Source organism: Vigna umbellata, chromosome 4 (genome assembly GCF_029865625.1).
Source record: "Vigna umbellata cultivar VRB3 chromosome 4, Vumbellata_1.0, whole genome shotgun sequence".
Classification (NCBI taxonomy): domain Eukaryota; kingdom Viridiplantae; phylum Streptophyta; class Magnoliopsida; order Fabales; family Fabaceae; genus Vigna; species Vigna umbellata.
Window position 1 is genome coordinate 43,903,300 of NC_142168.1, and position 26,594 is coordinate 43,929,893.

A 26,594-nucleotide genomic window follows, 5' to 3' on the forward strand; every position below is an offset into this window, starting at 1 on the left:
ATCAAATCTGGTGGAGGTTGAAGTGAAGGCCGAGCCTTAGAAGCGCTCGTTAGAATAGGGATTGTAAATGTTAGTGTAGAAAGAACGTTCGGTCAAGTATTTTGTAAGGCCGTTCGTCTTAATCTTGTATCCCCCTATTTTGCGTACGTTGTTTTATTCATCTAGGAACGCTCGTGTTAGGTTTCCTTCGTATGCGTTATGCACGTGCTCTTGAACTGATGCCGTTCGGCTTTTGATTCTGGTTTAGTGTAAAGACTGTTTGTGATTACTGTTAATTGTAATTAATTCTGATTTATGGTAATTACTGTATTTTGGGATGTTACATTAGTGGTATCAGAGCAGTTTTGTTCTTTTAAGGACAAGTAGGGTTATGAGTGCACTATGTTTTCGTTGTGTGCTTGTTATGTGTTTAATGAGTTATTGAAGTATTTAACTCTTGAACAATTCTAACGCTCGTTTTCTGATGAACCAGAGAACGAATGGCTCCTAGATTGCCTCCCCCTCCTCAACCGAGTGACCCTGATACTTCCAACAACTCTAGATTGTTGGAGAGCGTCATTGAGAGACTCCAACAACAGAATACTACCCTCCTAGAGCAAAACGCCACGCTGATGCAGCAAAACCAAGCTGCTATGCAAGGCTTGGAGGCCTCGCGTGTCAATTCTGAAAACACGCAAAGGCAATTGATGGAGATCTTGGCTGCCACTAGAGGTGCGCCTGGAGCTTCTTCTTCAAACGCCACACCACATGCTGCTCAACCAAATGCTGAATGGAGTTTGGAGAGTTTTCTCCAGCACCATCCGTCCAAGTTCAGTGGCAAATGTCTTCCAGATGAGGCGGACCAGTGGCTGAGGGACATGGAGAGAATATTCAACGCCAAGAGATGTCCGGATGAAAACCGCTTGGCGTATACGGAGTACTTGCTGACTGGAGAAGCAAGCCACTGGTGGGCGAGCGCCAGAGCCATTTTAACGGACGCTCACCAGCAGATTACTTGGGAAGTGTTCAGAAACAAATTCTATGAAGAGTACTTCCCTGACAGTGTCCGTTTTGCAAAGGAGGTTGAGTTTTTACAGCTAGTTCAGGGGGGAATGTCAGTTTCTGAGTATACGAACAAGTTCAAGCACTTGATTCGTTTCAATACAATGGCCACTAGTGAGGAGTGGCAGTGCAGAAAATTTGAAAACGGACTACGCAGTGATCTGAAGGTGGTAATTTCCAGTTTGTGTATCCGAACATTCCCTGCCATGGTTGAGAGGGCCAAGGTGTTGGAGAAGAACTTGGCAGAGGCGGAACGGTACAAGAAACAGCAAACAGTAAGGGGGCCGATTGTCTCAAGGGGAAATGTGAATCCGAGAGGATCCCCTTACACTCGTCCAGCAGCCAACACGAGTGGATCTCAAGCCTTGATTCCTGCTGGACAGTCTGGGCAGCAAGGTAGTGTTGTCTGTTACAAGTGTGGAGGACCCCATTATCGTTCATCATGTCCTCAGCTGGTTGGAGTGAAATATTGCACTCGTTGTAGGCGAAATGGACATCTGGAGAACGAGTGCAACATGGGCGGACGTGCTGTGATGAGGTCGCCGAATGCAGGAAGAAATCAGCAAGGAAGGGGTGGTTGAGCCCAAGCTACTGGGCGTGTTTATGCGATCACTGGAGCGGAGGCAGCGAGCTCAGGTACGCTCGTCACTGGTACCTGCTTAGTTCATGGAATACCCTGCTGTGTGTTGTTTGACTCTGGGGCAACGCACTCCTTCATCTCGAAGGCGTGTGTTGAAAGACTGGGATTAGTGGAGAAAGATATGCAGTTCGACTTGGTGGTATCAACACCAGCGGCTGGAGAGCTTAGGACATCTACCGTGTGCATTAGATGTCCTATTGTGGTTGAGGGGCATAGCTATAAGGTGAACTTAATCTGTTTACCTTTGAAGGACTTAGAAATCATTCTAGGGATGGATTGGTTGGCTGCCAACCACATCCTCATAGATTGTGGCAATAAGGAGTTAGTGTTTCCTGAAGAAGATGAGGAATGTTTGAGTGTGACGCTCGGTCAGTTAAAAGAAGATATTATGGAGGGCGCGGCTTGTTTTCTCATTATGACACATGAGGACCAAGAGCTGGGAAATTTAAGGCAAGAGCGAACGTCCATTTTGGAGGAGTTTCGGGACGTTTTTCCAGAGGAAATACCTGGGTTACCTCCTGTTAGGGAAGTTGAATTCACCATTGATTTGGTGACAACAGCTGCACCTATCTCAGTTCAACCATACCGTATGGCGCCTGCAGAGTTGGTTGAACTCAAGAAACAGATTGAAGAACTCATGGATAAGCAGTTCATCAGGCCGAGCGTGTCCCCTTGGGGAGCGCCTGTACTCTTAGTGAAGAAGAAGGATGGCAGCTCTCGGTTATGTATAGACTACAGGCAGTTGAACAAGCTGACCATCAAGAACAAATACCCGTTGCCAAGGATTGATGATTTGTTGGATCAACTGCATGGGGCAACGGTGTTCTCTAAGATTGATTTGCGTTCGGGATATCACCAAATCAGGGTGAAGGAGGACGACATCCAAAAGACAGCATTCAGGTCCCGTTATGGACACTACGAGTACGTAGTGATGCCCTTTGGAGTAACAAACGCTCCTGCAGTATTCATGGATTATATGAACCGCATCTTTCGGCCATACCTGGACAAGTTTGTGGTCGTTTTTATAGATGATATTCTCATCTACTCTAAGACACAAGCCGAACATGAAGAACACTTGAGGGCAGTACTAAACGTATTGAGAGAGAAGGAGTTGTATGCCAAACTGTCCAAGTGTGAATTCTGGATGAAGGAGGTGCAGTTTCTTGGACATATTGTGTCCGCTGGAGGGATCTCGGTAGATCCAGCCAAGGTGCGTGCAGTTATGGAATGGGAACGTCCTCGTTCAGTCACGGAAGTGAGAAGCTTTGTTGGTCTTGCGGGCTACTATAGGCGTTTCATTGAAGGGTTTTCCAAGATAGTAGCACCGTTGACGCAGCTTACAAGGAAAGACCAGCCGTTTGCTTGGACTGACTTGTGTGAGGAACGTTTCCAAGAGTTGAAAGTGAAGTTGACGAGTGCTCCAGTGCTGATTATTCCAGACACGTCCAAGCCCTTTGAAGTCTACTGTGACGCGTCTCATCAAGGGTTGGGCTGTGTGCTGATGCAGGAGAAACGAGCAGTAGCTTACGCATCTCGCCAATTGAAAATTCATGAGAGGAACTACCCCACACACGACCTGGAACTGGCAGCGGTTGTGTTCGCATTGAAGATTTGGAGGCATTATCTATACGGATCCACATTCCAAGTCTTCAGTGACCACAAGAGCCTCAAGTATTTATTTGATCAAAAGGAATTGAACATGAGGCAGAGGTGTTGGTTGGAATTTCTGAAAGATTATGAGTTTGAACTGTTGTATCATCCTGGGAAGGCCAATGTGGTGGCGGACGCACTAAGCAGGAAGGCAGTGCATGTCTCGGTTATGATGGTGAAAGAGTTAAGCTTAGTGGAGAGCTTTAGGGATTTAAGGTTGCAGTTTGAGTTAGAACCGAACAGCATCAAGTGCTGCAACCTTAGAATATCAAGTAATGTGTTTTATCGAATCTGGAAGAAGCAGCGTGAGGATGAAGATCTGGTGAAGATATTAAACGCGCTTGCTTCAAATAAGGATAAGGAATTCAACACAGGAACGGATGGCATGCTGCGTTACAATGGTAGGACGTGCGTTCCTAACGATGGCGAGCTGAAGCGGATTATATTGGAGGAAGCACACCATAGTCGTCTTAGCATACATCCCGGTATGTCTAAGATGTACCAAGATCTTAGGCGTTCGTTCTGGTGGCCTGGAATGAAGAGTGATGTAGCACGATTTGTAGCGTCTTGCTTAACTTGCCAGCGTGCTAAGGCCGAACACCAACGACCAGGTGGTTTGCTTCAACCACTGGAAATTCCTGAATGGAAGTGGGACAGCATTTCCATGGACTTCGTGACTCATCTACCACGAACGGTGAGGAATCATGATTCAATCTGGGTGATCGTGGACAGATTAACGAAGAGCGCACACTTCTTGGCCGTGAACCTGAAGATGTCAATGACTAATTTGGCCAAGTTGTATATTAATGAGATTGTTCGTCTGCATGGAGTACCTTCAAGCATAGTTTCTGACCGAGACACGAGATTCACATCTCGTTTTTGGCAATCCTTACAAGGTGAATTGGGAAGCAAGCTGCAGATGAGTTCAGCATATCATCCGCAAACGGACGGCCAGTCCGAACGTACCATCCAGACGCTAGAAGATTTATTGAGGACGTGCGTCCTAGACCATTTAGGCGCATGGGATGAGGTTTTGCCTCTGGTGGAGTTCACGTACAACAATAGCTTCCAGTCTAGCATTGGAATGGCGCCGTTTGAAGCTCTCTATGGGAGGAAGTGCAGAACGCCACTTTGCTGGTTTCAAGAGGGAGAGAACGTGCTAACTGGACCTGAACTCATCCAGCAAACAACCGAGAAGGTTAAGTTGATCCAAGATAGATTAAAGACATCCTTGAGCAGGCAGAAATCCTATGCGAATAGAAGAAGAAGACCATTGGAGTTTGCTGCAGGAGACCACGTGTTCTTGAGACTAAATCCGATCACTGGAGTAGGCAGAGTAGTTCGTCCAAAGAAGCTGTCTCCCAAGTTCATAGGGCCGTATCAAATATTGAAGAAGATTGGACCAGTGGCCTATGAACTCGCATTGCCTCCTCAGCTATCAAATCTGCATCCAGTCTTCCATGTGTCTCAGCTTAGGAGATACATAGCTAATCCTTCTCATGTCTTGGAGCTGGAAAACATTCAACTGCGTCCAGACCGAACGTTGGAGCTACAACCAGTCCGTATTGAAGATGAACGCACCAAGTTACATAAAGGAAAAGATATTCGTTTGGTGAAGGTAGTGTGGGACGCTAAGACTGGAGATTCAACTTGGGAAGTGGAGAGTGCAATGAAGGATCTGTATCCGCATTTATTTACATGTAATCTCTGAATTTTCGAGGACGAAAATTTTGTAGTTAGGGAGAATGTAAAACCCTCTATAATTAGCAATGATAATTCTGTGTTAAATCAAATTAATTCACACTGCAATCAATGTTTAGATCTCTTAAAAACCCACCCCAATTCTGATTTCATCTCTGCTGTCTCTGCTGTGCACTGGACACGCACCACGTCACACACACTCAGTGCATTAAAAACGCACCAAGCGCTGCATGCACGCAGGCCATCTGTCACGTTAGAAGCTTCTAAAAGCTGTAGTGGGATCCAGGTGGCAGTGCGGGAGCGCACGACCGTTTGACGAGGAAGAGAAAATGATTTCTCTGAAAAACACTTCACTCCATTCTATGCATTCACCTTCTTCCCCACGAAACTCTAGCCATTTCTTTTCTCCAGCTTCTCTCTAAACCCTTTTCAACTTCTCTCTAAGAACCTTCATCTTCTTTCTACCATTACTCATCTCTTTCAACTCCAATCAACTTTCTGAAACCGTAGGGACGTTCACGGAGTCGTAAGCTTTCACTGGAACCAAATATCTGAGAATTCTGCATCCGGTAAGCTTTCAAACCCTAGAAACCCTTTTCTGAGTTGCATGCGAACCTGATGCAACTGCATGTTAGAATATACACTGAGTTCTCCTTCGTTCTTTTTGGTTAGAGTTAGTGAAACACTTGAGAATCACGTTGAGGGTAGGAAATTGTATTTTGGGCAAGCTAGCAAACGTTCACGTAGGGAGTTCACTGCTAGACCAGGTAAGGGAAGCTTATATGTTTAATTTATACTGTATGTGGTATAATCTAAGTGGTATGTATGAAAAATATGATGTTTGAGCCGTATGATTTATCACTGTTATTGTGCATGTATGAACTGCATGATGTTTGAGTTGTATGGTTGACCACTGTTATGAAATCTGGGTTCTGATTTTATTGATCTGCATGTTGGTTTGGAACGTATGAAAAATTGATGTTTAATTGTATGAAGTAAATCTGAATCTTGATGTTGAATATGAAGCTACTGGAATTCATGTTAAAAGTTCATAAATTTGAGAATCATCTGAAGTATATAGTAAAAAGCTTAAATGTTGAAATCTGGAAAATTTCTAAGGTTGAGAAATCTGAAATTTTATTCTTTCCCACTGATAAATGACGCTCGTCCCTGAACGGTCTTAAACCGTTCGGTCTTCATTAAAATAACTTAGATTGGGATTCTTTCATTTGGAAAGAATTCTGCTCGAGAACGAGCGTCCCCATTTTTGTGAATGAGCGTTCGGTTCAGCTCAGTATAGATAAATACTTGAAACTTTATAAATACGTGACGTTCGGCCTTAAGTCGAGCGTTCGTCCTTAATGTCGTTCGACCTTATGTCGAACGTTCGTTTTACAGAGCGTTCGTCATTATATTGAACGTTCGTCCCAATTGGCGCTCGGTCTTATACCGAAGCGTTCGTCCTGGATAGCGCTTGGTTTATACCAAGCGTTCGTTCTGATTTGTGCTCGGTCATTGACCCAGCGTTCGTCCAAGGAGGGTTCGGTTTTATAACTGAACGCTCGTCCTTATTATTGAATTCTGAGCGAACGTATCTGGCGTTCGTCCACAGTATTTATGGAACGTTCGGTCATTGACAGTAAGTGTTGTTTTCTGATTTACAATTACTCTGATTAATTATCCAAGTCAGTTTGTAAGGTATTTGTCCTCTTGATTCAACCTAAAGTCCTTGTACTCCAAATCTCCTAAGTATTATCCTGATCTTCTAAATTCAAGTTTATTTAAATAAGTTAAGTTTTCTAAACGTCCGTAATTGGAAAAGAGTTTGTTTCTTTTGTTCAGAAACATGTGGTCAAACGAACTGGAATACTTGTGGTTTATTTGATTAAAGGATGCATTTTGTTAATGTTAAGAGAATGAAACACAGAAGGAAAATGTGAATAAAGAGATCTGGTTATTATGAGCGAATGATATTTTGAATGGATAATTGGAAGTGGATTTTTAACGAGCGTTCCAAGGAGGAACGTCTCAGATGTGGTTGAAATATTGAATGGTAAAGTATGAACCTGGATAAGTTAAGCCTCGCAGTCCATCCTGATATTCCGTGATACGCCTCTTCAAGTAGAAGGGGGTATGCATGCGTGGGAATGGCAGGAGGCCCTAGTCCTATTGAGTACTTTGGACAGATAGGGTCAACCTCGAGTGGCAGCTGTTTGGTGTATCCCAGTTACTACACCACTCGGGTGCAAGGACGCTTGTAACTACATGGTTCATACAGTCCGGACGGTCTGTCTTATTATACGTCTTTCTATGATCATTATTTGATGAATACATGCTGTATGTGTGTTTGAAAAGCAAATGTATGTGTGATTGTATAAATTAAATATTATAAGCTTACCCTTGCATTTCCATTGTGTTGTCTACTGTCCATGTATCTTTCGTCTTGTCAAAATGCAATGATCATCCGTTGTGGATGTGAGCAGATGATGGTGCATCCCTTGAGCAAGTGCTGGAGGAAGAAAATTTGGATGAATCAAATCTGGTGGAGGTTGAAGTGAAGGCCGAGCCTTAGAAGCGCTCGTTAGAATAGGGATTGTAAATGTTAGTGTAGAAAGAACGTTCGGTCAAGTATTTTGTAAGGCCGTTCGTCTTAATCTTGTATCCCCCTATTTTGCGTACGTTGTTTTATTCATCTAGGAACGCTCGTGTTAGGTTTCCTTCGTATGCGTTATGCGCGTGCTCTTGAACTGATGCCGTTCGGCTTTTGATTCTGGTTTAGTGTAAAGACTGTTTGTGATTACTGTTAATTGTAATTAATTCTGATTTATGGTAATTACTGTATTTTGGGATGTTACAATTATACATCTATTTTCCCTAATTAGGAAGATTCTAAAGATGTCTTCTCTAATTACAATAGTAACTAAGAAAAAAAATTCAAACCAGAACCTTGCTCTAATACCCAATGATACGATCTTGTTTAGGAAAAAGTATGGGGAATAAAGAATGTGGAACAAGAGAGAAATGGGAATGCCATAGTCTAGCAGATTGATAAGTTAAGTGAAGATTCGCCACAAAAATCTTAGTCTTTGATAAGAATTAAAGTTCTAATATAAGAACGAACATAAACTTCTCTCAAAAAATACAAATGCATATAATATGACTCTAGTGTTTACATCAACTTTTAGTATCTCTATTACCTTGAAATCCTAAAATAACGCCCACAACACAAAAATAACTGAAAATGAAAATTACAGACGCAAACTTTCACTTTCACTTAGCGAGGCCCGCTCGCCTAGCAAACACTGATTGGGTCGCCCAACAAATTTAACATTTTGTAAAATTAAAATAAAATTAAAACTTATTTAATTTCTTAAATTATTCTATAATTGTGTTCATGATCTTCATGTTCTTTATTTTCCTCCTTCATGGAATATTATAAGTTTCATGGAGACGTGTTATCTTTTACCTTGTCATAGATCCTTTGAATGACAAATGTTCTTCCTCAAGTTCTTCTCATATATGTTTAGGAGATAATACTTTATCATACCCTTTTTCTTGAAGAGAATTTATTCTCAAATTTGTACCACTTGAAGATTCCTTATGACGTGAAGTGTGGCCTAGGACCAAACAACAAACGGAACCGTAGAACTAACAGCTCAAACCTATTACTAAGAATATCAATCTTTGGCTGGGTTTGTCTGTGTACTGGGCTGACAGCCTAACAGAATGCTACTGCAGTTTTATTTTATCATAATTGTAAAAGTGCAACATGTTGCTTTAGAGAATGGAAGTTCTATTTATGTTTTCAACTAATTCTTTATTTTGTTAGGGATGCTTCACTGAGAGATCTGAGAGCTAGTTCTGGTGATATTGTGAGGATTGGGAACAGTAATGAAATGATAAACTCTGTGGTTAACCGAGACAAAGAGACTGACACTAACCATCAGAATAAAAAAGATAATTTTAGTAGTGATGCACCACATTTTCAGAGTGGAGTTCTTCGTACCAACTGCATTGACTGCTTGGACCGTACAAATGTTGCCCAGTATGCATATGGTCTTCAAGCTTTAGGACGCCAGCTCCATGCAATGGGTTTGAGTGATGTGCCCAAAGTGGATCCTGATAGTAGTATCGCTGCAGCTCTAATGGATATGTATCAAAGCATGGGGGATGCTCTTGCTCAGCAGTATGGTGGTTCAGCAGCTCACAATACTGTATGACATATTTTATGAGATTCTCCTTCACAAATATCTAGTCTCCGTCTTCTTCTGCTGTTTGCTATAATACATGTGTGTATATTTTGGTGAATGACAGGTGTTTCCGGAGAGGCAGGGAAAGTGGAAAGCAACAACACAATCAAGAGAGTTTTTGAAGTCCATAAAACGATATTATAGCAATGCTTACACAGATGGTGAAAAGCAAGATGCAATAAACTTGTATTATTCCTCTGTCCCTTGGTTAATCTAGTGTTGAATAAATAATTAATATTTTAAATATTTAATATATTGTTCTTTTTCCAGATTTTTAGGTTACTTCCAACCACATGAAGGGAAACCTGCTCTGTGGGAGCTGGATTCAGATTATTATCTCCATGTATCTGGGGTTGGGGATGATCTAATTCCTGAGAAGTGGTGAGTCATCCTAGTTAAATTGGCTGATATTAAAATCCATTAGTGACATGCACATGCTTCTATGATATTTAGAATTGATTTTCTCATTTCTTTTGTATGTAAATACAGTTTCTATTGTTTATTTTCCCTATCAGTTCATATTTTCTTCCTGAATTTTTCAGTTCTGAACCGAATCCTAAGCCTTCTGAAAGTGGTGGAATAGTATTCACCCCAATACCCGCTTGCAGAGAAGACTTTTTACGGATAAAGTTGACATCGTTTGACAAGTTAATTGAGAAGACCTGTAGTACAATTAAAAATGTAAGACTATGCTCTGAACCTGATCAAAGACCAGGTGGGAGTTCTGGAAACAGTGGAGTGGCACCTGATGCAGCGTAATTTCTCTTATTCTGAGTTGCTGTTTAATGATTTTATTTCTTGTTTATTGTACTTTTTATAGACTGCTTCCCTTTTCTCGTGATTTTCTGACATGCATATGTAAATATTAGAAATTTTCTTGCCATTCCACTTAAAGACCAGTTCCTGTAGCTTTGGTTCTTATTATAAGACAAAAGTAGCTGATTTTGTCTCTCCCCGCTTCTTAGTACTTACTTGACCGGTTTTATCATTTCAAAAATAATTTGTTAGGACTGGAAATGTGGGCTTACATTTTGAAACTAGGCCCGGGATTTGGAGAGTGCAGGAGAGGAGAAACAAGGGTGTGAATAAAAATGCTGATGTGGCAAAGGGTGTAACAAAATTAGTTGAGGAGTGAGAAGTAGTGGGAATATAAAGGGGAGGAGAATGAGAAGAGAGGATACGAAAATATATTGTGGAATTCTGTTATGGCTTGAAGGTGCTAACTTGTCTAGAGGATGCGGCAGTAGAAATCACCATCCTACTGTATTTTCTGTTTCATTTTTGAAATAATCCATATATTCTCTCATTTTCCCTGTTTCTTCTTCTACTCTTTGGGTCTCTGACATAATTGGTCCGCATGCCATATTGTCCTGTGCTTTTTAGCTTCTGTCCCTTCAACTAATTTTCTATCAATGCTCAGGAATCTAATTGAGATAGTTTTGTTTGATTGGTTTATGAATGCCTATTAAATTTTGTGATTATGAATGAATAATTCACCGCATGTTCAGTTCAGATTCTAACTAACACAAGCAGCAAAAAGTTGGATTCCTTTCAATCAACTCCCTCTGATGTCAAACAACATCAAATAGAAGCAATCCATTAATCCGCTTGATAATTTTGGTAGATTATTTAGAAGACAATCTCTCTTGAAAGTAAGATTAGAATCACCATTTCTAGATGAATGTAATTTCTGTTTAAACTTAGTTGCCATTTAAGCCATTCCTTCCACCCTAACCATGTACATTATTTTGTATGGAAATAGTGGGTAGAATTTCTGACTAGTGTGAGATGCAAAAGCTATTCAGTGATCTAAGTAACTTGAGGTAATTTTGTCGAGACAATGATTGTTTGTTAATCCCCAGTGAGATACAGCTAAAAAGCCCGAATTGGCTTTTTGGCCAGAGAAAGTACGAAGAGGGTTCCTCTGCTGCAAAAGTAGCTTCTCATGAAACTGACGTTGAAGGATCTCATGCTAATGGATTTTGTGACTTGAATTGGCTTTCTTCTGGCAGTGATATGAATGAAGAGGATGTTTTCCAAAGGTATGTATCTTAAAAGTTCATTATCCTTGTGTGACTTCATTGCACCTTCCATTTTTCCTTTCATGATCAGTATCCCATTTGATTATTTTTCTGTTGGCTAACGTTTACACTGTAGGTCGCTATAAAACTCATTTGTATGTTTACATTGTGCGTTGTGATTTTTTTAGCTCTAGACAGAGCTGCCATGCTGATAATGGGGAACAGGCTTGGTGCATTTGAATTTGATCCGTTAAGTTGAGCTGGTGCTCTTAATATTTTAAGTGACCACGAATAATTCTAAACTTGTTTATTTTCTACAATTAAGAAGTAAGTTCATGCTACAGTTGGTTTAAATTATAATGAATGAAGGATTTCTTTTAAAAATTTATGAAGTGCTTGTCTAGGATTTACTGTATTTATAACTACCTGAAATCCCATTCTTCATTGGTTGGGAATCCAGTGTTGTCTCTTCCGGCATATTCTCACTTGATGCCTTTAGCTTGTTCAGTTTACAGATGATGCTCTTTTTATACTTTTTGATCTGGTAGGTACCTTGCAATGACCTCAGCAAATGAGGCGAATGGGTGGTATGGAGGTAGTCTCCTCGGCGATCAAGATCAAAGCAGTGAGATATATAAACATTATGCCGAGCTATGTCAGGTATGTGCTTTAACCGTGAGAAATAGAAACATGCCCACATAACTAGTACTTTGTATCTGGACTTATGTATGAAACACTTACCATTGCTTGCTTCAAAGAAAGCGCTGTCAGAGGTACAAATCTCTCCTTTAGTTTAAGTACATGCTGGGTTGATTGGCATGTTATATTTTTAATAAGAAATGACAAAGAAATAAATATGAAATGAAGCAGATAAAATAGCATCTTTATTAGGATGTGATATGCATGTTTGCTGCTTGCTGCCAAAATGTAGTTTTTACTGCCTTTATCCTTGGCATGCATGCAGGGACCTGCCTTGGAACTTTTCCAAAATGACTCTGAGAGGGAGCAACACTACGCAGATGCTTTAAGCACGAGTTCATATGAAATTGTTAATGATACTAGCGTTGCGACAGAAATGGAAGCAGCTCTAAAGGAGTATGACCAAGTTGGTGCGGACCTTGGGATCATTCCCAGATCTTGTAAATTCTTTGCCGATGATCCGAGTTGGCTTACAAGATGGTTAACTGGGGAAGAAAAACTACAAAGGATATGATGGGTTATTATTGTGACATGTATAATTTGAACATTTGTTTCTGTACTATTTTAACTCGTAGTTCCTTATACAAAAGACGTTGTCAGTTTTCTTATCATTTGGTCAGGCCTTATATATATATAATTAATTTTTCTTTTTTAAATTTGAGCACATTTTTTCTCCATAGGATTGCCTTGGTTATTCCATACTCAAACTGAAGTTTAGTTCCGGTACTTTTACTATACTTAGGTTTTAGTTCTTATAATTTTATTCTAATTGTTTTAATCCTTATAATATATAGAGATGGGTTCTAATGAATTTGCTTTGAAGTGCTATTGTTTTGCTTTTTCAGACATTTTGGATATTTAGGGATGAATGAAACTATTAAGGATGAAATGTTCTATGTTGTTTTCCCTTATTTTAAAGTGGGATACAATGATGCATGCATAGACTGAATTTTTCTTGTAACTGGATAGATAGGAAATAATCTAACTAAATAGGACAAAACAGCAAAACAGAAAGGAAAAAACAAAATAAATAGGAAGCATGACAAATAGTTCTTGAACCATCCAGAATTGGCAAAATTAGTATGACAAACTTGCTGTGCTTCTTCTACCTGAAGTGGGACAACTAATGGTATTTTGATATCCCACATAAATCGGAGGCGAGAATATTGATTCCAGAGAGGTTTGGAGAGACACTTTTGTAGAAAAGCGTAACAATTTCATGACTTTGTTGAAGTTTCTCTTGGACCGAAAGAAAATATCTCTAAATGTTTGGTCCTCTGATAAACCATCGGAATAACAGTAACATGAGTTGCATTCTAACTATTATAATATGTGACCGAAAGACGAGAGCCCTTGTTATGCAAATCATGTAAAAGAGACTGAATTATTGTAGCTCACAAAGGGTGGAATGCAAGGACATAAGACAATAAAATGGTTAAAGCTTCCTACACCCTATCAAAAGCTTCCGAAAAATGTTTCCATAAAAAGAGAGTTTTCCTATGCAACTCCGCTTTTTTCGATTTTCGGTTGCAACAACCAAGACGTATCTTCTTCGTCGCATTCTAGCCCTAAAAACGGTGTCTGACACCATGTCGTGCACGCCCCCGAAACGTGTTCGTGTCAGCAAAGTGTCGGAAGCGGGGAAGCGCGGCCTCCCAGCCGTCTCGGAGCTTCATAGGGAAGGATGAAATGTCGTCTGTCATTTGGCCTTAATTAAAAACGTGAATAGAAGGTTCCATACACAAATTGGATTTTACTTCTAACAGAAGAACAAAAGAGAAAGAATGTGCGAATAGTTGGAAGGGGGAGAAAAGGGAATCAAATCGAATTGATTGATGCGCGTGAGTGTTACAGTGAGAGGTGTGGTGAGAGGGAGAGGCTACCATGGGCGTTGGAGTGTTGAGAGTGAGTGTCAGGGGAAGGCGAAGGGGAATGCCAGTGCCTGGAATTCCCTTCTTCGCATGCACTCCACCCATGGATTGCCCCAAAGTGTCCTTCGATGTTATGCTTTTTTTCTCAACTCTGGCCATTCCCCTGATCAGTTTACTTTCGCCATCACTCTGTCCGCCTGTGCAAAGCTACACAATGTTGAGTTGGGGAGGGCAGTTCGCTGCTGCATAATTAAGAGGGGTCTTCAATCTGCCTCCTTCTGTTATGGCGCACTCATCCATCTTTACGCCAATTCCCACTCTCTCACTTCTGCTCGCACCCTATTTGACGCCGCACCCTCCCCTCATCTCCACCCTGTTTCTTGGACCTCTTTAATCTCTGGTTATGTTCAAGCCGGCTTGCCTCAGCAAGCACTTCACATATTTGACAAAATACGCACCACTGTTTCTCCCGCTTCTTTTCCACTTCTAGACCCTGTGGCACTTGTCACCGTCTTAAACACTTACACCTCTTTAGGAAAGCTGGACAATGCTTGCCAATTGTTTGCACAGATGCCCATCTCCACCTGCAATGTTGTGGCCTGGAATGTCATGATTTCTGGTCATGCCAAGAGAGGCCATTATCAGGAGGCTCTTGCCTTCTTTCGTCAAATGAGTAAGCATGGTGTCAAATCCTCAAGATCCACACTCGCAAGAGTTTTAAGTGCAATTGCCAGTTTAGCCGCCCTCCATCACGGCTTCCTAGTTCATGCCCTGGCTATCAAGCAAGGTTTCGATTCCAGTATATACTTTGCAAGTTCTTTGATCAATATGTATGGCAAGTGTGCGATGCTGGATGCTGCACGCCAAGTATTTGATGCTATATCTCACCAAAATATGATTGTCTGGAACACCATGCTAGGAGTTTATTCACAGAATTCCTATTTAAGTAATGTCATGGAGTTGTTCTTGGGTATGACAATATGTGGCGTTCACCCAGATGAATTTACCTACACAAGCATTTTGAGCTCGTGTGCATCCTTTGAATACGTACGAATTGGTCACCAGTTGCATTCAACTATTATCAAGAAGGGTTTTACCTCCAATTTATTTGTCAACAATTCATTGATAGATATGTACGTCCCACTTACGACAATCGGACAACGGACATACAGAAGACGTCCCGATTAACCCTGATGCTGGTGTAGACACCAACAGATCAACGCCTAACTCTTCTACAGACATACCCAACTTTTCAACACATGCCTTCGCTATGAAGGAGTGTGTTGCCCCCAAATCAAAAAGTACAACATAGGTAAACAAGAAGTAAACAAATACCGACGAGGATGTTACCTGAGTTGACTGCCTCTGATCCAACCAAGGCGTAAACTCTGCCCGTCGTCGGAGGTCTGCCACCTCCCCTGGGTGGAGGCAAACCAGTCCTCTGTGCTTGAGACCCTGACACTACTGCAGAAGTACACTCATCAGCAAAGTGCCCCTCTTTCCCGCACTTGAAACACTTCACTACTCTTCTTCCCACAGGGCAGTTGCTCCGATAATGAGGTCCTCCACAATTAAAACATTTAACAGTGCCGAATGAGCCGGCTGGTCCTGACTGCACCGATGGTTGATAGGATGAACCCCTAGACCCAAAAGAGAAGGATGGTCTAGCGTAAGGCGTCTTCTTAGTACTAACTCCATCACGAGACCCAGATGGTCCCCCATTCCTAGCAGGCTGACTCTGCTGTCCCTCAGATTCGCTCTTCGTCTTCTCCAGATCACGGGACATTTCCACCAATGTAGGGAACTCTCTGATACGCAATCCCTTTACCATCAACTTGATATCATTCCTCAAGCCATTCTCGAACTTTCTGCACTGCCACTCTTCATCCACTGCCATGGTGTTGAAGCGAAGTAAATGCTTGAAGCGATTTGCATACTCTGACACTGTCCTGCTGCCTTGCACCAGCTCTAAGAATTCCACTTCCTTTGCAAATCTCACACTGTCTGGAAAGTACTCAGTGTAAAATTTTGTCTTAAACAGCTCCCAAGTAATAGGAGTCCCACTCCTTTCAAGAATCATCTTCATGCTATTCCACCAATGGCCAGCTTCCCCGGTAAGCAGATACTGAGTATAGGCCAACTTCTTCTCAGTAGGACACCCCTTGGCTTCAAATATCCTCTCCATGTCCCCAAACCAGTGATCAGCTTCATCAGGACTGCACTTGCCAGTGAATCTTGTTGGGCGATGTTGGAGAAATCTCTCCAAGCTCCATTCTTGCACAGGAATAACAACGGAAGAAACACTTGGAGGAGTCCTAGCACTAGTCATCAATTCCATGAACTCCCTCTGAGTGTTCTCGGAAGACACTCTTGCATTCTCTGCCGACCTCCTTGCGGCTTCAAGGTTTTGCAATGCAACGGTGTTCTGCTTGAACCAACGCAGCCTTCTGCTGTTGCAACGCCTGAAGCACCGCGTTCAGCATCTGATTAGAGTCAAGTTGATCAACCCGCGGAGGAGAACGATGAGGAGACGTAGGTGCCATCTTTTGTTAACACAGAAAGAAAGGCCATTAGCCTGACTCAAACCAACACAACTTCCATCCCGAGACTAGAGTACACAATCACAAACGAAGTGCACCCACAACCTACAGATTTCTAAGGAAAGAACTGCTCTGATACCATTAATGTAACATCCCGATTATATAATAACCAATATTATATAATAAAGACGTTAACATCCAAATATAGAGAACAGTCGGAGTATGACGTGTAATTAAATGTGAAATTACAGTCATCCAGAAATAAAAGAAACTGAAAATTTAAACTTGAACAGTTGAAAGGATTAAACACTACAAGTGTTCAATTAGGAAATTCCTAGGAAGACTACTCCGCAACATCAGTAACCTCCAGCTCTTGCTCCAAGGGGATCTCCTCGACAACATCTGCTCCCATCCAAGTGGATGATCATCGCCAACGAAACATACCCAAACGGCACACAACACAAACAATGCAAGGGTGAGCTAGATATAAAAAGCATGTTATACATATATCACAGTTAATTCATGTCATCATACATAAATACATATAAAGGAACAATTAAAACATGCTCGTTAAACCACAACCCACACATCTTTACGCTCACATAGTCTGCTGGTGTCAGGACTCAAAAAAAAAAAAAAAAAAAAAAAAAAGTCTGCTAGTGGAGTCCATGTGGCGATCGCAGAACGAGCCACCTCAACCACGTACGTGGTGACAGCAGCGCCTGTCGGACGCCAGGTGTCGCACTTGGAGATGAGTCAGAACCGTTAGTGGGGAGCAGCTGCCAGGGTGTGAACGTGCGTCCGGTGGTAGTGGAAAACACGTGGCGACCTCAGAATGGACGACCGTCCGGTACGGCCGACAGGAGCGTAGTGGAGTGCGCTGGTTGAGTGGGGACGTGCGCTGTCAGATTAGGATTGTGGTTGCCAGACTGGACGTGCGCTGGAAAGGGAGTGGGAACAAATCTGAGATTCTGAACTTATTCTCCACTCCCTCTGCACGCCCCTCTTTGCCTCATTTTTGAGAATTCTTTCTCTCCTTCCTCTCTCTTCATTTCTCAACTCTTTCTCTCTCTAAGGAACCACCGTTGCATCCGCTCCGTTCTATTTTTCAGCACTGTTGAAGGACGCTCGGCGTCAAGGAATTCCAGAAGAACCGTTCGGTTCGTTAATCAGGACCGGTAAGTCCTTTCCTTCCTCTCTGACGTTCATTTTTCCGTGCATGCAAACTCAATTCTGAGTTGTACGTTCGTTCTTTCTTGAGTGGAGTAGTTCTGATTTTTAGTTTTTGGGGTTCGTTCGTATAGTGAATTAACGAGCGTTGGCGAGTAGAGTCTGAGTGGAGAAGCATCTTTGTGAGTCTGTGAGCGTTCGGTCATTTCCAGGTAAGGGAAGCTTATTGAATTTAATTCATGTGGTGTGCTTTGTATGAACGTTCGTTAATTTACTGCATGAAAATAATGCATGATGTATGATATAATGAATGGTATGAACGTTCGTTATTTGACGGTATGTGTGTAAATGCATGATGTTGGATGTTGTTACCAATAAGGAGTATTGGTAAATCTTGAAGAAATTTGTTTTGATGATGCTACAAGAAGTTTTAGTTGAAGAAGATATTAGAATTAGTTAAAAGCAATTTGTAGAAATTAAATGTAGTAGGAAATTCTTGTAAACCTTGTAAACTTGCATTTTTAACTGCAATAATCGATTATGGAATGGCAATAATCGATTATCACAAAGTCATACAGGAATAATCGATTATCTCTTCATATAATCGATTATCACATTTTGAAAGCCCTGTAACGGACTTGAATAATCGATTATCACTTACAATAATCGATTATTCATGGCAGTTGGGAGCTGACCTTTGGCATTCAGTGTACTTGGCTATATATCTTGTTTTGGAGAAATTAGAACGAAAACGTTGTTGAACAGAAGCTCTAGCAGAATACTGTTTGTCAGAGGAAGTTCTCAGAAGCTATAGTTCAAGTTCCCTTGCTTGGTCTCGTGAATAGGAGAAGCTCGCGTTTCGTGTGTCGATAGTCGGAGCGGTTCTCTTCGAGTTGGCAAGGTAGTCATCTTCCGGTTCGTTCGTCGAAGGAAGGTTTTATCTCTCTGTTTTTTATTCACTCTTATTGTAATTGGTGAAACTGTTCTTAGTGAAAACGTTAATCACTTTTTATAGTGATTAACAACTGGACGTAGATTCTTTTGAATCGAACCAGGATAAAAATCCAGTGTATCAATTTTTCTACTCCCTACTCTTTTTATTGTTTTATGCACATCAACTGTTTGATAAATTTTCTCTAAGAAAATTGTTTTTCTAAAACGGACCATCGAAACTTGATTCGTGACCGTAACACGCTTTCCGAATATTTTATTCCGCTGCGCGACTCTATAACGGTACCGATTGTTCCAACAATTGGTATCAGAGCTTGCTTTGATAGTTTTTCAAAATTTGCGAAAATGGTCGGTCACAATCAAAACCATGTATATGCTGAGGGTGCTTCCATTAACAGACCTCCATTGTTTACTGGTGATAACTATGCTTTTTGGAAAGTGAGAATGGAGATTTTTATGGGGTCTGTTAATAGAGGTATCTGGGAAGCCGTACAAAATGGTCCTTACATTCCTAAAAGTACAGTTGATGGTGTAGAAATAGAAAAATCATATTTTGACTGGACTGTTGAGGAAAATAGAAGAGCCCAATTTGATATTAAGGCTCGAAATATAATTTTATCTGCACTAACCATTGATGATTTTTTCAAAGTATCTGTTTATAAAAGTGCTCAGGAAATGTGGAAATTTTTAAGAGTCACTCATGATGAAGTATCGAATGTGGCTAAGTTGACTTGTTCGAATTCATGCTCTACATCAAACTCCTCAAGCTCAAGCGATTCTAGTAAGCAAGAAAATTTATGCTTGATGGCCAACGTTAAATCATCTGACAGCCAAATCTTGAAGGAAAAGAAGGACTATCAAGGTTCCTCTTCAAGTTTCAAATGTTATGGATGTGGTGAAAGAGGCCATCTGAAAGCTGACTGTTCAAGCAACAAAAGAAGTAAAGAAAGAAAAGAAAAGAAAATTCACAAGAAGAAGAAGGTTCACATTGCCTCGAAGGATAATGCATCAACCACCTCTAGTTCAAGTGACTCTGTTGAAGAAATAAACTTGTGTTTGACAGCTAATTTTGATGATGCTGGAAGCCAAGTAAGTAATTCTAGCTATGAATCTAGTGAATTTGATTTACAAAAGGCGTTTCTTGAATTACTTGATGAATCTGAAACATTGAATGTTGCTTATAAAAATATGAAAAAGGAATTTAAAGAATTGAAATGGAAATATGAAAATGCATTAGATGAGGAAGTCATATTAAGAAACAAAGTTAGTAATCTTGAAACAAAATTGTCTGAATCTAATTCAAATGAAAAACCTGTTGAGTGTTTATCTTGTAAAAGTCACATGTTTGACATTGACATATTGGAAAATTTACTCTCTAAAGAAATCAAGCCTATCTCACATGTTCAAAATGTTTTTAGAAAGAGCAATGTTAGAAATATAAACATGCATCATCATAAAAAGTCTAAAGTTAAGAGAACTCGTAGAGTTTGGGTTGAGAAAGGGACTTTTGTGAAAAATAAAGTGCATGATGTTTGTTGTTTTTATTGCATGAAAAAGGGACATACTTCAAACAAATGCAGAATTAAACATTTTGATGTTCCAAATGGAAAATGTGCTTGGATTCCCATTATAAAGTAATTTGTCTCTAACCCTGAGGACCCAAATGAGATTGTGGGCACCAAACCTCTCTTGGATGATTTTGCAGGTTAAGTTCTCAAAAGGAGAGGAGAGATCCATGGTATTATGCTTTCGGAAATAATGATCTAAGAGCAGGAAGTGAATCCATCAAATGGCATTCAAAGCCTTGGTTCGAACTCCATGTGATTGAGCTAAGTGTTGTTTGAACTGTGTTATTGCACTTTGTTCTGGTTATCTTTCTAATTTTCCATTATTTGATTACTGTTATATTCATTTCTGGTTAGGCAAATGATATTTTCATCACTATTTTATTCATCCTGTGGTGTGTTCTTGTCTGTTTACACACTTTGATCAAGTGAAATTCATTTATTTAAGATATTCATGTGTTGAATTTCATCCATGTCATGTAAAGCCATGTGCATTGTTATTTCAGTGCTTTGTTAATAATTATCTATTGAATTTGTGTTTAACTGGATTAGTATTCAATTTCATGAGTACTTTAAAGTTACCTTTGGTGTAATCTCTGTCCAACATCAAAAATATGAAAAAGTCATTTCAATGAGTTGGCTTACAGATTTTCATTAGCATTTTTGGATGATTAAGACATGTGAAAATTAAATTGTCATTTCTATTTCAAAGTTGATTCTGTGGAGATTTGTTTTTAAGTTCAAATGCATAACGAATCAGCTATGATAATATACATTGAGAGCCTGGATGCAGAAAATGAACTAATCAAATTTGTATAATTTTGATGTAAATTATTTTGTTTAAAAAATGTTGAAAGATAGCACCTGAATCAGCTCTTGTGATTGAATTTTTTTTCATATGTTGTTTTGATATGCATAGTTGAATATATGAAGTTGAACAAATTGGGATATGAGAGTGCATGAATCATAGTTGGTGTTTGGGAAGTTGAAATTTGTGTTGTCAAAATTAGTTTCTGAACTGATTGTGCTAGCTGAAATGCTTTCTTGTTAAACCTGGAGATAGATTTTTTTGAGCTTAGAAGAGAGTTAGGAGTGTTAGACATTTCTTAGAATCAAAATCTATGCAAATTTTTGCATTTTTCGTAAACTTAACGCTTCATAATCGATTATCACTAAGTTATAATCGATTATTCATGCATTAAAATCAATTCTGGAAAATCTTGAGCAGATAATCGATTATCATTATGCATAATCGATTATCATGCAATTCTGGGCAGTAATTATTGAACTGATAATCGATTATCACAAGCCATAATCGATTATCACGCTGACAGGTTCAAAAATAGAGCCGTTGGAGCATCCCATAACGGCCATAAACGACCATAAACGGCTAGTTTGTCCATTCTTCTTATAATGTAATATTTATTTTCATAAATAAAATGATCTCTTGATTATATGCATCCTTTGATTAATCGAGGGGGAGATCATATTTAGGGGGAGCCTTCAACATCCGATCTTTTTGCTTCTGATCAAAAAGGGGGAGAAGAATAATACAAGGGGAGAAGTATAAATTATTACAGGTATTGATAACCTTGTTGTTGTTTGTTAGATTGTATGTCTTGCAGGTAAGCCAAACTTGCTTTTAAAATTGAATTTTTGATCATCATCAAAAAGGGGGAGATTGTTACCAATAAGGAGTATTGGTAAATCTTGAAGAAATTTGTTTTGATGATGCTACAAGAAGTTTTAGTTGAAGAAGATATTAGAATTAGTTAAAAGCAATTTGTAGAAATTAAATGTAGTAGGAAATTCTTGTAAACCTTGTAAACTTGCATTTTTAACTGCAATAATCGATTATGGAATGGCAATAATCGATTATCACAAAGTCATACAGGAATAATCGATTATCTCTTCATATAATCGATTATCACATTTTGAAAGCCCTGTAACGGACTTGAATAATCGATTATCACTTACAATAATCGATTATTCATGGCAGTTGGGAGCTGACCTTTGGCATTCAGTGTACTTGGCTATATATCTTGTTTTGGAGAAATTAGAACGAAAACGTTGTTGAACAGAAGCTCTAGCAGAATACTGTTTGTCAGAGGAAGTTCTCAGAAGCTATAGTTCAAGTTCCCTTGCTTGGTCTCGTGAATAGGAGAAGCTCGCGTTTCGTGTGTCGATAGTCGGAGCGGTTCTCTTCGAGTTGGCAAAGTAGTCATCTTCCGGTTCGTTCGTCGAAGGAAGGTTTTATCTCTCTGTTTTTTATTCACTCTTATTGTAATTGGTGAAACTGTTCTTAGTGAAAACGTTAATCACTTTTTATAGTGATTAACAACTGGACGTAGATTCTTTTGAATCGAACCAGGATAAAAATCCAGTGTATCAATTTTTCTACTCCCTACTCTTTTTATTGTTTTATGCACATCAACTGTTTGATAAATTTTCTCTAAGAAAATTGTTTTTCTAAAACGGACCATCGAAACTTGATTCGTGACCGTAACACGCTTTCCGAATATTTTATTCCGCTGCGCGACTCTATAACGGTACCGATTGTTCCAACATTTTAGTTTTTGGGGTTCGTTCGTATAGTGAATTAACGAGCGTTGGCGAGTAGAGTCTGAGTGGAGAAGCATCTTTGTGAGTCTGTGAGCGTTCGGTCATTTCCAGGTAAGGGAAGCTTATTGAATTTAATTCATGTGGTGTGCTTTGTATGAACGTTCGTTAATTTACTGCATGAAAATAATGCATGATGTATGATATAATGAATGGTATGAACGTTCGTTATTTGACGGTGTCAACACCCAATTTCGTCCGGGTTGACTAAATAATGAGTCTCTTTTGATTTTGCCTTATTTTATTTTATGTTTTTATGATTTTAATTCTATTTTTATTATTATTTTATTTCGTTTTTTTTATTTCATTTGATTTTTCATATAAGTATTTTAAAAAAAAGCAAAAAAGAAAAAAAAAGAAAAAAGGAAAAAAACGGTTACTCCCTCACGCACACGGACACAGGCACGGCCCTTTTGGCTCTCCACCACCCCTCTGCTCCACAGACGCCCGTAACGACCCCAACCACTTTTCCCTTTTCACTCCCAAATCCATTACCTCCAACGGCATCCATCATTCACCTCGGACGATCCTTCATTGACTCATATACACCCATTATCATTCATCCATAGGGGCTGACAGCCAAGATCACCATCTTCATCCCCTTCATCTTTCATTTTCATCTCCAACACCTTATACCACGGCCTAACCTCAAACTCCTTGACTCCCCTCACCCGTAACCATCCCAACCACAATTCCTTTTCACTCCAAGTTCCTCATCTCCAACACCCATCATCCATCATTGGTCACACGCCACAACTCTCAATTCCTCTATTCGCTCGTACAAAGAAACGCCCTCCTCATCATCCGTTCATCTTGGATTTACCCTTCCATCTTCTTCAACACCTGAAAAACAGAGAAGAACTCACTCACTTCCTAACCTCTATCACATTCCTATCACCATCACTCCAACCCATCTCAACACCCAAAACATAAAAACACACGGTTCACACACAGAACTTCCATTACCATTATCAAACCATGACCCATTCATGAACACGACTAGAGTTCAACATCTTGTTCCAATTCACTCCCAATTCCTCACCTCCCACAGCATCCATCATTCACCTCTGACCAAAAACCTCTACCTCTATCACGTGTTCTAACACCATCATCATTCATACACCCGTAACCACCCCAATATCACCCAGCAAAAATCCCAAGGGCCACTTCCACGCAAAGGCAGAGGCATTCCCGGTCACGGCGTTGTGGTGTGGCGGTGTCGCGGCAGTGAGCGGCAGCACCGGCGAGGAGTCACGATTCGTGGCGGTGAACCTGGGAAAGTGTGAACCCCATTCGAAGGAGGGAGGTAGAGGAGCGAGAGCTTGACGCGACAACTGGCAGGATCTAAGGCAGCCATCAGCGCACTGGCGGCGGCCGGTCATGGCGGAGGTGACGGCGCACGTGTAGAAGAAGCAAACCCCTCCTTGGGTTGCTGTTTTCGAACGGAGAAGAGGAAGATAAGGCAGTGACGCCACGGCCGGCAGTAATTCCGGTAGCGCTTGGGGTCGCCGCCGATGCCGAGACTGGTAGAAGGTGGTGGCGCGGGGGTCTGGTTCGAAGAAGTAGTGGCGCAAGTGTTCAAGGGAGGCAATCCCAGCCCTAGGCTAGTTCGATCAGAGAAAGAGACCCTAGGTCTCTGATGTGCTGATTGTGAATGGTGGAATGAGTTGAATTTGGTTGAACCCCTACAGGTTTCTAGGTTAGAAGGAGTTTTGGACCTAGCTGGTGGGCTGAACCTTCTTCCGGACGCGCTGCATTCCTGTTCGCACCCCTTCGCATTTTCTTTCAATTGGGCCTAGGCCAAGAATTATGTAGCGCACCTCCACTGCCCACTTGCACCCCTGTTCCGTTTTGGGCTTCAGCCCATTCTGTTTCTGCAAACAAAAATAAAAGAAGAATTGGGCCTGTGCACACTATTTCGGGATGTACCTCCAGTTTCACCCTTACACCCCTGACAGATACAAAGTTGGAGAAAAGGGTTTGGGCCCAAAGAGCCTCAATTTCACTCCATACCTCTGGTTTTTATTTCTGTACCCCTATTCATGTTGGGCTTTTCTCTTGCTTTATTTTTATGCTTTTGTTTTCTTTTTATTAGTTAGTTTTTATTGCATGTAACCCCTTTATGATAGTCCACACGCTTTTGTTTTATTTATATCGGCTAGACTTATTTGTTTCATTCTCCATAAAAATCAAATAAAAAATATTTTGAAAAGGTTTAAGCACACGTGCGACCGCTCGCGTAGGCCTTGTGCTGAAAATCTTTTCCCTTTCTTTTACAAAAGTTAAAAATCAAATAAAAATATTTTGAAAAGGTTTAAGCACACGTGCGACCGCTCGCGTAGGCCTTGTGCTGAAAATCTTTTCCTTTTCTTCTACAAAAGTTAAAAATCAAATAAAAATATTTTGAAAAGGTTTAAGCACACGTGCGACCGCTCGCGTAGGCCTTGTGCTGAAAATCTTTTCCCTTTCTTTTACAAAAGTTAAAAATCAAATAAAAATATTTTGAAAAGGTTTAAGCACACGTGCGACCGCTCGCGTAGGCCTTGTGCTGAAAATCTTTTCCTTTTCTTCTACAAAAGTTAAAAATCAAATAAAAATATTTTGAAAAGTTTAAGCACACGTGCGACCGCTCGCGTAGGCCTTGTGCTGAAAATCTTTTCCCTTTCTTTTACAAAAGTTAAAAATCAAATAAAAATATTTTGAAAAGGTTTTAAGCACACGTGCGACCGCTCGCGTAGGCCTTGTGCTGAAAATCTTTTCCTTTTCTTCTACAAAAGTTAAACATCAAATAAAAATATTTTGAAAAGGTTTAAGCACACGTGCGACCGCTCGCGTAGGCCTTGTGCTGAAAATCTTTTCCCTTTCTTTTACAAAAGTTAAAAATCAAATAAAAATATTTTGAAAAGGTTTTAAGCACACGTGCGACCGCTCGCGTAGGCCTTGTGCTAAAAAACCTTTTCCTTTCCTTTTACAAAAGTTAAAAATCAAATAAAATATTTGAAAAGGTTTAAGCACACGTGCGACCGCTCGCGTAGGCCTTGTGCTAGAAAACCTTTTTCCTTTATTAAAAATACTAAAATATTCCCAGCTACAAGTAATCTTTCATCCAGAACTACGTAACCCTTGATTCTCCATCGAAAGTGGAGATACGTAGGAGCAAGGCTAGCCCTTGTCAGGTTCACTTTCCCAAAAATCCAAATTTATCCGTAATCATTTTCTCAAACAAATCTTTCAATCATCTTCTCAAACAAATCTTTCAATCAATTTCTCAAACAAATCTCTCAAACTTTTTCAGAAAGAACTACGTAACCCTGATTTCTCATTTTGAATGAGAATACGTAGGAGCAAGGTCAATCCTTGTCGGGCCCCAAAAAACTAAAAAATATATTTTGTTTATTTAGAATTTTATTTTAGGGGATAGTTAAATATTTTGAAAACCACATCACATTCGCGCATTTAGTTAAAGGTACTGCCTTCGGGCAGGCGCTGTAGGGTGCTAATACCTTCCCTACGCGTAACCGACTCCCGAACCCAGAATCTGGTTTTCGTGGACCGTGTCTTATTATTTTATGGTTTTTTCCGTAGTTTTCCAGAATAAACTATGGTGGTGACTCCAAAATCTCTTTTCAAAACCCGTTTCTTTTTGGATCGTCGTCCCGTCGCGATTCCGGTTGCGACAGACGGTATGTGTGTAAATGCATGATGTTGGATGTGACTGAAGTACATGAACGTTCGTTGATTTGGTGAAATGAAATATGTGAATTTACATGATATGGATCGTATGGAATATAAGAGTGTTTGATATGAACGAATGAAATTATGAGATTTGCATGATGAGAAATGAACTGGAAATGAAAAGTGAGAATTTTCTATGAA

General features: G+C 40.3%; 2 protein-coding genes and 2 pseudogenes across 2 annotated transcripts; 3 read left to right on the plus strand and 1 right to left on the minus strand.

Moving 5' to 3' along the window:
• Positions 1-1,952: 1,952 nt before the first annotated feature.
• Positions 1,953-12,824, plus strand: LOC148200310 (uncharacterized). Its single transcript, XM_088112895.1, has 12 exons — positions 1,953-2,366; positions 2,546-2,689; positions 2,733-2,891; positions 2,997-3,272; positions 3,390-3,739; positions 8,796-9,246; positions 9,347-9,468; positions 9,553-9,663; positions 9,825-10,037; positions 11,145-11,324; positions 11,852-11,963; positions 12,268-12,824. Exons 1-12 carry the CDS (start codon positions 1,953-1,955, stop codon positions 12,514-12,516), a joined length of 2,781 nt encoding a protein of 926 aa, XP_087969021.1. The 3' UTR covers positions 12,517-12,824.
• Positions 12,825-13,837: 1,013 nt separating this feature from the next.
• LOC148200311 (pentatricopeptide repeat-containing protein At3g09040, mitochondrial pseudogene) lies at positions 13,838-15,061 on the plus strand (annotated as a pseudogene).
• Positions 15,062-15,167: 106 nt separating this feature from the next.
• Positions 15,168-18,572, minus strand: LOC148200312 (uncharacterized; annotated as a pseudogene).
• Positions 18,573-18,879: 307 nt separating this feature from the next.
• LOC148200313 (uncharacterized) lies at positions 18,880-20,453 on the plus strand. The gene is made up of 2 exons (XM_088111893.1): positions 18,880-19,623; positions 20,240-20,453. Exons 1-2 carry the CDS (start codon positions 18,880-18,882, stop codon positions 20,291-20,293), a joined length of 798 nt encoding a protein of 265 aa, XP_087968019.1. The 3' UTR covers positions 20,294-20,453.
• Positions 20,454-26,594: the final 6,141 nt, after the last annotated feature.

What these genes read in the sequence shown, in the direction of transcription:
- LOC148200313 (XM_088111893.1), top strand. Translation starts at nt 18,880, where the DNA reads ATGGTCGGTCACAATCAAAACCATGTATATGCTGAGGGTGCTTCCATT. An exon ending in TTGATGATGCTGGAAGCCAA is followed by an intron (nt 19,624 to 20,239) that starts GTAAGTAATTCT and finishes ATGATTTTGCAG; the next exon opens with GTTAAGTTCTCAAAAGGAGA.
- LOC148200310 (XM_088112895.1), top strand. Translation starts at nt 1,953, where the DNA reads ATGGATTGGTTGGCTGCCAACCACATCCTCATAGATTGTGGCAATAAG. An exon ending in TTTCGGCCATACCTGGACAA is followed by an intron (nt 2,690 to 2,732) that starts GTTTGTGGTCGT and finishes ATCTACTCTAAG; the next exon opens with ACACAAGCCGAACATGAAGA. An exon ending in ACGACCTGGAACTGGCAGCG is followed by an intron (nt 3,273 to 3,389) that starts GTTGTGTTCGCA and finishes AACATGAGGCAG; the next exon opens with AGGTGTTGGTTGGAATTTCT.